The sequence below is a fragment of the Glycine soja genome, chromosome 7 (genome assembly GCF_004193775.1).
Source record: "Glycine soja cultivar W05 chromosome 7, ASM419377v2, whole genome shotgun sequence".
Lineage (NCBI taxonomy): Eukaryota > Viridiplantae > Streptophyta > Magnoliopsida > Fabales > Fabaceae > Glycine > Glycine soja.
In genome coordinates, this window is record NC_041008.1 from 41,354,444 (window position 1) to 41,366,905 (window position 12,462).

A 12,462-nucleotide genomic window follows, 5' to 3' on the forward strand; every position below is an offset into this window, starting at 1 on the left:
GAATGATTAAGATATTAAGTTTATAATCATATATGATACTTAAAAGAGTAATTACATTTCACATAAGTATATAAGTAGCGATAAACACAAAACCGTAAATCTTATAATACAAGGTGATAACAAATGAGGTTAGTTTACTATTGCCCCTCTAATACTCGAGATTTTTTTTTTTCTAATTACTACATTTGCGAAATTGAAACTAAAAATTTTAAACCTAGAGAAATTCTGCATTCTTTTAAGGAATTCTGGATATCAGATAAGAGAACTTTGATTAACGTACTAGTTACGAAAATTGTCATCATTTTGATATATAATTTATGAACCAGAAAACAAGAATACAGGAAAATAATTTCCCACGAAGAACATGATAAAATACTATTAAATAAGAAATAATTTGCCTTCATTAAAATTAGAAGTTGTAGTAAAATTCAGTCATGAAGCCTTCATTATTGGTTGAATCATTTCATTTGTCAAAGTTTGGTAATCCAAAACCCGTGCCCTCGGGTTACTTCTGACAGTGAAAGCTATATATCATATAACATCAAAATACACAGCAAATAGCAAGTAATGAATGATAGCTCAATTCTACCTGGAAGCATTGTACGAAACATGTAACGTAACGATACAACCCATGTTACAAGGCATTTTAGAGAGAGGGTCGTGTCCTAGAACAACTGTTCATAAAGATGCCAAAATATATAAAAGTATCAGCAAACCCCTTAAAAAATGACAATGCATCAAAAATAAGCAGTAGCATTCACAAGGATGCTAATTGTTTCATATTTCAATAAGCAAAATCTTGGAACCTTCACTTTTCAATTTCTTGCCTCAGGAAGTAAGCGGCTACTGCAAGTAGGATGATAAATAATGCAATCCACAAGCTAAGCCCTGCTTAAGAGGGGGGGGGGGGGGGGGGGAGTGAGTCAAGTGCTAAATTGCCCCTCTACTTGATTTATGATCAAATACAACATCCATTTAGCAAAGCAAAGCATATATATTTTATTGAACTGCAAGTTCCCAAGTTCATTTGTAGCATTATATAATTTTATTTTTTTTTGTCGTGGTGGGGTTGGTCAAATTTGGAAGTTGTTACATTCGACCCTTTCCCCAATTCCAGGCAAATTTTTTATATGTTTAATCTTTGGGAATAGATCTATTTGAACAGAAATGTCAGAATACAAACGACTGAAACATGGCAAGGGGCTTACGGAGCTTGAATGAAGAATATTCAATTAATCACACAATAATATCAAAAGAAAAAGGAGGCCTTGGAATTAGAAACTAGACCAAATTCAATCAGGCTCTCCTAGGAAAGTGGAAGTGGAATCTATTTCACCATCAGGGACAACTCTGGGCTAGAGTTCCAAATATGGAGGTTGGACAACTCTGGGCTAGAGTTCCAAATATGGAGGTTGGCGGAGCTTGGATGGCAACAATACACCTCAAGCAGTCTCCAAATGGTGGTATGACTTGAAAAAGGTGTGCCACAATTCAAGGGAGGAAAGCTGGTTCAAACAGGGCATAAGCAGGAGTGTAGGGTCTGGTTCAAAAGCTAGATTCTAAGAAGATGGATGGATGGATGGATGGCTGATGGGATCCCTTTAAAGGCAAAGTATCCTAGATTGTACCTAAACATGAAACAACAAAAGCAATACATATTGCAGATGGGAGACAGTTCAGAAGGGAAATGGAAATGATATGCAGTGGAGGAGGCTACTATTCGAGAATGAAATAAGTATGGGGGCTGATTTTTTGGAAGAAATACAAGCTATTCATATAAATCTCCAGCAATTGGATAAATGGGTATGGACAAATGATACCACTGGAAAATACACAGTTAGAAGTGCATACCAATTACTGGACAGGAACTCAAAAGATGATAACACAGATGAAATTTTTCATGCCATATGGAAGCTAAAAATACCAAACAAGGTAGCATTTTTTGTCTGGAGATTAATAAGGGACAGACTGCCCATTAAATTGAACTTGACTCGAAGAAATATCGATAGCAATGATACACTCTGCCCATTCGGTACAGAAAAGGAGGAGGATGCAGGGCATTTGTTTTTCAGCTGTCATAGAATTAGGCAGATCTGGTGGGAATCCTAGTCTTGGATCAACATGGTGGGACCTTTTTCGCAACACCCAAGGCAGAATTTCATGCAGCACTCATTCTGCAATACACATCTTGGTATCAAGTCACAAAGATGGCTAATTTGGTGGGTGGCACTAACTTGGAGTATATGGAACCATAGAAATAGAATCATATTTGCAAACCATAGCCCCAACACCAGTAAGATATTGGATGATGCCATTTTCTTTTGTTGGAGCTGGTTGAGGAACCTAGAAAAAGGATTCAACAATCCTTTTCATCAATGGTCAAGTCATATCAGAGAAGGGTTTTGTAACTAAAGGAAAATAGTTCCACAGATAGGGATCACCAATATGTACTTAGAGTTTTGATTCTTTAATCCATCACGATTAGTTTTGTATTAGGGAACCAAACCTCCACATGGGAGATCTCATTAGTGATTGTAAAAATCACAGTACGACTTGGGGACTTATACTGAAACTTATCTAATATATAATATTATTTTTGCAGATAAAAAAAAATATTATGTTGGATTACTTATTTTCCCACTTTAAGCTAATATGGTCCAATTTCACATGTAGCAGGAGTTGAAAATTTAGGCTGGTCACATGTTTAAACACAGGCATGCTTCAGTACTTAGCAGTCTTATACCGAGTGTTATTGACAGTACAGTATTATACCCATGCACAAAAATAATTATATAAATTTTCACTTTCGGGAACTAGATATTCTTCACAGGGAGCGTGCTAAACTTTCTAACTTTTTTGAAATGTTGTCATTTCAACAAAATTTTGGACCACTAACATTCCAGGTTAATTAAGTTACAGGTGGATAGGCTGAAAGGACTGCACTAAGTTAAAAGAGTTCTGCAAAACAATTATGAATCTGTATAGCAAGAAAATGAAGAGTTAACATGTCAACAAACTATGAAATATGCACGTACCATTAGTCTTCTTCTCTTCAATTATTGTTACCCTCGCACTTGAATCCATGGATACAGAAGCCACCGCCCTAAATACAGAAGCAACCACATCAATGACTACCTTAAAACATGACATAAGACACATGAAAAATGTATGTACATTTGAGTTCGAACCTTGAATCAGGGGAGAATGCTAAAGCAGTTACTATGCCAAGGTGAGCCTTTTTTATCATTGTGTGAATCTGCATATTTGTTGAATTTACAACTACAATGTCTCCTGAAGGTGTTCCACTGCATGTCAACCCACCAAAACAGAAGAAATAAGTTCTTGTCAAAATGCACCCTTGAGGTCTGAAGGTAAACCACAAAAATTAAGTCACCATTTGCTGCTTCTAGGTAGCTTAAGAAAAGACAAGAATGACATCTTAAGTAGTACAAAAATAAAGATTAGAATATGTACCACGCAAGAAACTTTCCATCAGCTGAGACATTAAATGCAGAGATTGGATCACGAATAATATGCTTTGAGGCCATCCTTTCCCATGTTTGTGTATTCCAGGTCAGGATGCTTCCACCTTTATCTATATACAACAATAAAAACTTGTGTCAGTTGAAAGACATGAAAAGGAGATCATTTTTCTCTGCAAAATTATTTACCAGTCATGGCAGCAATATATAGGATCAGAGTCTCGTCATTTGTTTGAGAAAATCTGCAAGAGCTAAAAGTTTCGCGCTGTATAAATTCAACAAAATACGATTAGTGTATACAATTACTGACAAAAGCAATCACCAAGTCAAACATGTGAATAATATTGAGGCACCATATATTCCATGTTCAGCATAGGTGTTGGAAAACCGCCTTAATTGCGGTCACCCCTAAGCCTGCCTTAGTTGCAGTCTCTTTGGGGGCTGAATTAATTGTAGCCTCTAGGGTGGTGTTTAGTCCCGACATCGACTAGAGATATGGCTTAAATAGAGTTTATAAAGATTGGACAGTCCTCATCTTACAATCTGCTTTTGTGGGATTGAATTAGGCCCTAAATCCAAATCCTAAGATGGTCTCAAAGCTTATCCTAGATTCATTAGTCCTGGGTGTGAGGGGGAGTGTTATAAAGCCCTGCTTTAATTGCGGTCAACCCTAACCTGCCTTAGTTGTGGCCTCTTTGGAGGTTGCCAGCCCCAAGTGTAGTGTTTAGTCCACAACCACACAATTAACTTGTAAGGCGAGGACTGCTCAAGCTTTATAAGTTCTATTTAAGCCATATCTCTAATTGTTGTGGGACTAAACACCACCCTTGAGTCTGCGATTAAGACAAGCATCAAAGAGGCTGCAACTAAGGTTGGCTAGAACCCAGGGGTGACCGCAATTAAGGTGACTTTCCAACACCACTTTGATACTACATGTTGCCTATGTCTTCAGAATTATAACTAATTTCTACTTCAGATAAATGTATGATATTTCCCAATACTTCAACATGACTAAATAATGTCACTATGGAGTGCAATCCATGAAATAACCAAATTTAAACCAATTATCTAACTTGAGATTTGAAATTTGTGTGTATACTTACACATTCAATCTGCTTTTTCATTACACACTAATAAATATATATATAAGGTACAAAGAGAGGGAGACAGCTGTTTACACTTACACAATTCAGCTGCCTCCACAATACAGCTGTCTACATACAGCTATATACCCAATACTTTAATACTCCCCCTCAAGCTAGAGCATACAAATCATATGCACCAAGCTTGGAACATATAGACTAAATCCTAGTTCCTCTTAAGGACTTAGTTAGAATGTCTGCCGGCTGGTCATTAGAGTTGATGAACTCGGTGTTAATCTCCTTGGACAATAGTTTCTCTCGAATGAAATGACAATCAATCTCTATGTGTTTAGTCCTCTCATGAAAGACTGGATTTGAGGCAATGTGAAGAGCTGCCTGATTATCACAGTATAGTTTCATTTGCACAACTTCACAAAATCCCAACTCTTGGAGAAATTGTTTAATCCACATAAGTTCGCATGTAACCATAGCCATAGATCTATATTCAGGCTCTGCACTGGATCGAGCAACAACAGTTTGTTTCTTGCTCTTCCAAGAAATAATATTCCCTCCAGTAAAAACACAATATCCTAAGGTAGATCTCCTGTCTATGGGACAACCAACCCAATTTGCATCACAATATCTAGAAACTTGAGTGCTACCCTTGTCCTCATACAACAATCTTTGTCCTAGAGCCTTTTTTACATATCTGAGAATACGCATGACAGCATTCCAATGATAAACATGGGGATTTTGTATAAATTGGCTAACAACCCCAACAACAAAAGAAATATCAGGTCTTGTAATAGTAAGATAAAGGAGTTTTCCCACAAATCTCCTATATCTCTCGAGATCAGGGTAAATTTCACTTTGATCTATCATGAGCTTCTAATTTGGATCCATAGGACTATCAACAAGCCTACAATTTTGCATGCCTGTTTCCTCCAATATATCAAGAGCATACTTTCTCTGTGAAATCACAACACCGTCTTTTGATTGAGCCACCTCAATATCAAGAAAGTACTTCAAATAACCCAGGTCTTTGGTCTGAAAATAGCTGAATAAGTGTTCTTTTAGCTGAGAGATCTTAGTAGCATCATTTCCTGTAATCACTATATCATCAACATAGACCATTAGATAAGCACACTTTCTAGGAGATGTATGACAATAAAAAACAGAATGATCTGCTTCACTACGTTTCAATCCAAAAAGTTGCGCAATATGACTAAATTTACCAAATCAAGCTCGAGGAGATTGCTTCAACCCTTAGAGAGATCGGTGTAGCTTGCACACTAGGCCATACTCCCCCTGAGCAACAAATGCAGGAGGTTGCTCCATATAAATTTCCTCCTCAAGATCACCATGAAGGAAGGCATTTTTAATGTCAAGTTGATGGAGAGGCCAATGACGCATGACAGCCATAGCAAGAAACAATCAAACAGTGGTGATTTTAGCTACAAGAGAAAAGGTATCACAATAATCAAGGCCATAGATCTGAGTGTATCCTTTAGCTACTAACCGAGCCTTAAGCCGATCAACACCACCATTAGGCCCGACTTTAATAGCATAGACCCATCTACAACCAACAGTTTTCTTGCCAGGAGGAAGAGGGACAAGCTCCCAAGTACCATTGCTTTCAAGAGCCTGCATTTCATCAATCATGGTCTGTCGCCATCCAGGATGATCAAGTGCTTCACGGATATTGTTAGGAACAATAAGACAAGACAATGAGAGAACAAAAGAAAAGTATGAAGGAGACAACCGATGATAAATCAAGAAATTATAAATAAGATGAGGAATACGAGTAGATCGAGTATCTTTCCTGAAGGCAATGGGTCAGTCTGAATCAGAGTTATGAGAAGGAATGGAGGAGGAAGGATCCATGGTTTGAGGATCTGTTAGAGGAGGATCAAAATCACGAGAAGAAGACTCAAGCACTGTAGAACTAACTTGCCGTGTCCTACGTTGATATGTGATGAGATGTGGAGGAGCAACTTCAGTTGAACTTGGTGGATCAGATGGGGTTCCACTAACACTTTGGTTGAAATTACTCATTGGACCAAAAGATGGAACTAAAAGAACTTGCTGAAGGGAAGAAGAATAGTCTATGGAGGACGAGAAGAAAGATATGTCCACAAAAAAGGTAACATCAGCAGACATATAGTACCGTCTTGTAATTGGAGAGTAACACTTGTAACCCTTTTGAAGACGAGAATATCCCAAAAAGACACATTTAATAGCCTTAGCAGAGAGTTTGTCTAAACCGGGAGAGAGATCATGAACAAAACAAGTACAACCAAATACCCGAGGAGAGACATGAAATAATGGATCATGAGGAAAAATAATTGAGTGAGAAATCTAATTTTCAAGAGAAGAAGAAGACATCCTGTTTATTAAGAAACAAGCAGTGAGAATTGTATCTCCCCAATGGTGTATAGGAACATTTGAGTTTAACATTAGGAGCGTGCAGTTTCAAGGAGATGACGATTTTTCCTCTCTGCTATGCCATTTTGTTCTGGTGTATGAGGACATGTGGACTGATGTAAAATACCTTTTGAGGATAAAAAGGAGGACAGATCATGAGAAAAGTATTCTTTAGCATTATCACTTCTGAAAATCTTAATAGTTTTCCCAAATTGGTTCTTAATCTCATTAAAGAAAGAGATAAATATAGACAAAAGTTTAGATCTGTCTTTCATTAAATAAACCCAAGTACATCTAGAGAATTCATCAATGACGGTTACAAAATATCTAAAACCAAAAGATGTGACACAACTTGGTCCCCAAATGTCAGAATGAATGGTCGAGAAAGCCGAGTTACATCTTTTTTCAGTTTGAGGAAATGATGACCTAACATGTTTCCCTAATTGACAAGATTCACATTCTAAGACTTGAAGGTTCTTAAGACTAGGAATCATCATTTTCAATTTTGTTAAACTTGGATGACCCAAACGATCATGCAAAAGCTTGGGCTTTGAAGTTGCAAAATAGGACACAGGAAGGCTGGATTCTAAGTAATAAAGACCTTGTGATTCACGTCCTTCTCCAATCAGACGACCCGTACCATGTTCCTGAATAACAAAAGAATTAGCATCAAAGGTTACTGAGCAATTTAACCAACGAATCAATTGACTTAATAAGATTAAGTTGTAGGGACAATGAGGGATAAATAACACAGAGTTCAACTTTAATGAAGGAGACAAAGAAACTTGACCAATTCCTTGAGATGCAACTTTGGACCCATTGGCTATAGTAACAAAGTGAGGAGTTTTTGGAAAAGAAATAGATGAGAAAGATGATTTGTTACCAGAAATATGATCAGAGGCATTTGAATGAAGTATCCAAGGACTAGGACCTTCCATAAATTGAGAAATACATGTTGTTGAAACACAGGGTACCAAAGAGGATTGGACTTGGTTGCTGGATTTTTCATATTTAAGCTTCAAATATTCTTGGTACTCCTCAGCAGAAAACTTAGACTCTAATTTTTCAGATTTAGATGCATTTGCTACCTTGTCGGGAAAGCCATGTAAGGAGTAACAATTTTCTTGAGTATGACTCATCCTCTTGCAATATGTGCATTGAGGACGTCCACTCCTTCCATCATGGCCTCCTCTGTTGTTACGACTTCCTCCTCTTCCACGAGGTGCTACCATGGCCGATGTTTCCACAACTTCAGCTAAGTTTTCATCTTTCAACACGTGGGGCACACGAAGAAGTCTAGTAACTAGGGAGTTCATTGACGGAACTTGATCACCAGCAAGGACTTTTTTTTTTTTGGTCGGCACCAGCAAGGACTTGATCACGCACATGATCAAAATCTGAATGTAAACTTTTCAAAATAAGAACCATGTAAAACTTGTCCAACTTTCTATTTACTTCATCCAAAGAATCAACCACAAGAATCCTTTTTAACTCTTCCACTACCGCTCGAGCTTTACCTATATGTGCAATCATATCATGGTTGGTCTGTTTGAGTGCAACAACCTTTTGGGTTGCATCAAAAAGACTTTGAATATCATTGGCAAATATATCTTGGGCCTTTTTCCAAAAAGAACAACATGTTTTGAATGATCTAAGGATTTCTAAAACATCTGGCTCAACAGATTGTCACAGCACAGCACATAGTTGAAAGTCAAGTTTTTCCCACTTAGGTTTCTTGTCATTTGGAACAGCACTAGCTCCTTTTTCCAAGTGGTCATGATATCCTTGGCCAAGAAACCACAACTCCACTGAGGCCGACCAAGATAAGTAGTTCTTCCAATTGAGTTTTGCAGTAGTAATGGTGGGAGTTCCAGAGAAGGAGAACACAGGACCGGCAGATGCCATTTCCGATCAAGAAGAAGAAGGAGACGCAAGGGCTGGAACGGCCAAGCGCGTCAATACTGGAAAACAAGAAGTGAAATGTGCCTAGAAGGGGCCGACGAAGCTGCTGGGACTGGTCCGGTAAGCTTCCGGTCACCGGAGGGCGGCGCGTGAGCTTCACGCGCTAGATCTGGCGCGGAATGGTGGCGGCGGGTGGAGGCGCGTGGCTAAGATTCTGGCCATGCAACTTCCAGGGGTGAGTCGCGCTCTTCAAGGCGCACCTAACCCTGGGATCGCCGGAAGATAAGACGGCGGCGGCGGCCGGAGACAACGGTGGATGGTGGTCGAAGACGGCGGTGGCGATGCCGGAGACAATCAGAACGAGACCGTACCCGCTTTGATACCAACTTGAGATTTGAAATTTGTGTGTACTCACACTCAAACTGCTTTTTCATTACACACTAATAAATATATATATACATATAAGGTACAAAGAGAGGGAGACAGCTGTTTACACTTGCACAATACAACTGTCTACATACAGCTATATACACAATACTTTAACAATCTAGAAGGAAGAGAAAATTTCAAACAAAGCTCATAAAACTATCAAGCCCATGCAAAGTTTAAGAGAAGTTAACTTTCTGTACTGGTATCAATTGCTCACATTTTCATTTGATAGAGAAGATAAGACCATTGATGAAGAAACGTCCCAAACCTTGCAAGGGCCACCACTTCCCAAAGAGGCAAGTAATTTACCATCAGAACTGCAAGACAAACAAAACCAAACTGTAAGGCACAATCCTTCACAAATAACAGGGTTTATAGAGACCCATCGTCAACTGTCTTCTTTTCCTTGTGAGTTATGAAGCCAAAGAGTAACATATCTGTGAAATGCATATGCTGCTATGCACAACAAACCTGAAATGTAAGTCCTTCAAAGAAGAATGAGCATTAGTCTCGTTGAGAATAATTTCCATGCTAGGCCACTTGAAAACCCTTAGATTGCCATCCTGTACTGCACCAAAATTACAATATCATAAAGCATTCCACTCCTTTATCAGCAAAGAATTTTCTACATTTTAATGCTTATTTAGTTATTTGCCAGAAGAATGAATAATCCTGTAGTGAAGAAAATTTAAAGCATATGCATGGCATGCAACTACTGTCCAATAAAACAGAAGTTTCTCACTGTTTAATATTAATTTTAGAAAAAGTACATCACGAGTTTGGAATTTGGATATTAATCTTTTTGAAAATATTCCTCAGTTGAAAACGAAGTGCAGTAATAATTAATTAGTGGATATATTTTCCAAAAATCATCTTTCTTTCATGTTGCTAAAAATGAACATCAATGTTATAAAATGGTATCTTTTGACTTCTGTAAATATAAAGGAAATCTATACCTCCCCACCAGCAGCTAGTGCAGTACCATCATTGTTGAATGCCAATGCTAATTGCTGTCCAACATCCTCCAACTGTGAGAGCACTTTCTCTGACAACTTCAGACTCAACTTATGAATTTCAGAGCTCTTGTTTTGATCCCAGTCAAACCATCTTCATAAACAAGGCATAATATTGATCATGATGTTCAACATCATTACTATGGTTAGAACTACTAAACTACCATACAGTCTATTGGGTTTCTCGTTTTTCAGTTCAATATTCTATACTAAAATATAAGATAAAAGATAATGTTTGTGAGTAAAAATTTATATAGATAGAGTTGTATAACTAAATGATTGAATTACTTCAATTCATTCGAAGCTAATGTCCTTACCTAGAGGGTCAGCATAAACAAGGTTATATTTAGATACATACCTAATCTATACAGGTGTCACATAGTTCCTCAACATACTAGAAACTAGAAAGTTCTTAATACTTTTAGGAATTGTATCTCTACGTTGGATCATAAAAGCATACAAAGCAGGCAATTTTGAAACCGTCATCTTATTTTCCTACTTTTATCTGTATTTCATACCACTTGATTGAAAGGGAGAAAATGGAAATTTATTTGAACATGATAAAGTCTAGATGAAAGATGATTTAATTTTCCAAATGCTCAACCAAGCATGACCTCTACATGTAAGCTCAAACTAGTCTGGGTTCACTCATCCAAAACATTTGACATGAATTTTAACAGATATGAACGCAAAGAGGTGATGGGAAGAAAAAGGACCTGCAAACCATGGGCGTTTCCATTGCACAAATAAGGCCATCACCATTAGAGTTAAGTGCCATCCTATAAGGCAATTCAGAATCAGTTCCTAGCTTACACACCTGAAATATTAACAAGGTTACTCAAACAACAGAATATAGTAATATTATTATAATCACATGAACCACATCTTTCTGCAGACATCTTTATACAATCTTAGACAAACAATAAAAATTCAATACATCAATTGATAACAATTCGAACAAATCTACTTCCACAAAACAACACAGAAAATCAACCACACAGCTAAATCAAGCAACTAGCACAGATTTTTCACATTGTAACAAAAGCAAGCATTAACCCAATAATCCGCATTGCATCACACAACGAAAATCCTAATCAAAACCAGATCCGATTCCTCTCGTTTCGGAATCACGAAAATTTCGCCACGAAAACAAATCCCTAACAATTCCGGAATCGTGCAACCAACAGAATATATCGCGTACCGGTTGATCAGAGAGAGAATTCGACGCGACATCGAAGTGCGCAATAACCAAAGCATTGGGGATACCGCTGTGGCCTGCTCCGCCGCCGCCGGCGAACAGCAGGTAGTTACCGGCGACCGTCGCGGGTTCCTTCTCCGCCTCGGTCGCCGGCGAAGTGCTGTGATCGGAGTCCGAGGACTCATCGGCGGTTTCGATTTGGCGCGATTTGACAACGTGTTGGGGAATCCACGCAACGGAGTAGAAAGGAACGCCGTATTTCTTAAAGTTCGGAGGGTCTGGGATTTGTCTTTTCCCCATTCTCTCTCTCTGAGCTTTTTTTTTTTTTTTGGAGTGAATATGATTCAGCTGCGTGACACTGCTTGTTTTGAGAAAGCGTTTTTGCTATGAAGTATGAACAACACAAAACTTATTTTCATCTTTTAATGAAAAACATTAATGTATTAGTTGGCAGGTTGACTTTACGCAAATAAACAAATTTATAAAATTTTATTAAAAATAAAAGAGTTGTTGTATTTTTATAAAATGAATATATTTTATAATAAAGTTTCATTATTCTTTTGATGCAATAAGTCATGAGATTTATACCATTTAGCATGTAGATCAACTCGTATGAAGTGGTGAGTTGGGCTTAAGACTCATCAAGAAGTAAACCTCCGTGTTCAAAAAACATCTATAATAATGCTTATAAATTATTCACTAATAATATCATTGCATTAACAACACAAATCAAACTTATATCTTTTGACTAGGACATGAGTCTATTTTTTATTAACTGAATTAACTTTGTTTGTTTAAAGATCAGATTGTAAGTTGTCTTGAATAACTATGTTTAATTACAAGTATATATAAAAAAAATAAGATATCTAATTTCATAATACTAAAGGTTGATGTTAGTTATGGTCAAAGTAAAATTTTATTATAGATAGAGA

General features: G+C 37.5%; 1 protein-coding gene across 1 annotated transcript; it reads right to left on the bottom strand.

The window, feature by feature from the left end:
- Positions 1-422: 422 nt before the first annotated feature.
- LOC114419751 (SEC12-like protein 2) lies at positions 423-11,934 on the bottom strand. The gene is made up of 10 exons (XM_028385530.1): positions 11,534-11,934; positions 11,049-11,149; positions 10,276-10,426; positions 9,791-9,882; positions 9,537-9,636; positions 3,672-3,747; positions 3,475-3,595; positions 3,189-3,305; positions 3,036-3,103; positions 423-888 (listed from the first exon to the last, which is right to left on the bottom strand). The coding sequence occupies exons 1-10, from the start codon at positions 11,828-11,830 to the stop codon at positions 809-811; spliced, it is 1,203 nt and encodes a 400-aa protein (XP_028241331.1). The 5' UTR covers positions 11,831-11,934; the 3' UTR covers positions 423-808.
- Positions 11,935-12,462: the final 528 nt, after the last annotated feature.

What these genes read in the sequence shown, in the direction of transcription:
- LOC114419751 (XM_028385530.1), bottom strand. Translation starts at nt 11,830, where the DNA reads ATGGGGAAAAGACAAATCCCAGACCCTCCGAACTTTAAGAAATACGGC. An exon ending in GATGGAAAGTTTCTTGCGTG is followed by an intron (nt 3,306 to 3,474) that starts GTACATATTCTA and finishes GTTGACATGCAG; the next exon opens with TGGAACACCTTCAGGAGACA. An exon ending in TGAAGAGAAGAAGACTAATG is followed by an intron (nt 889 to 3,035) that starts GTACGTGCATAT and finishes CCTCTTAAGCAG; the next exon opens with GGCTTAGCTTGTGGATTGCA.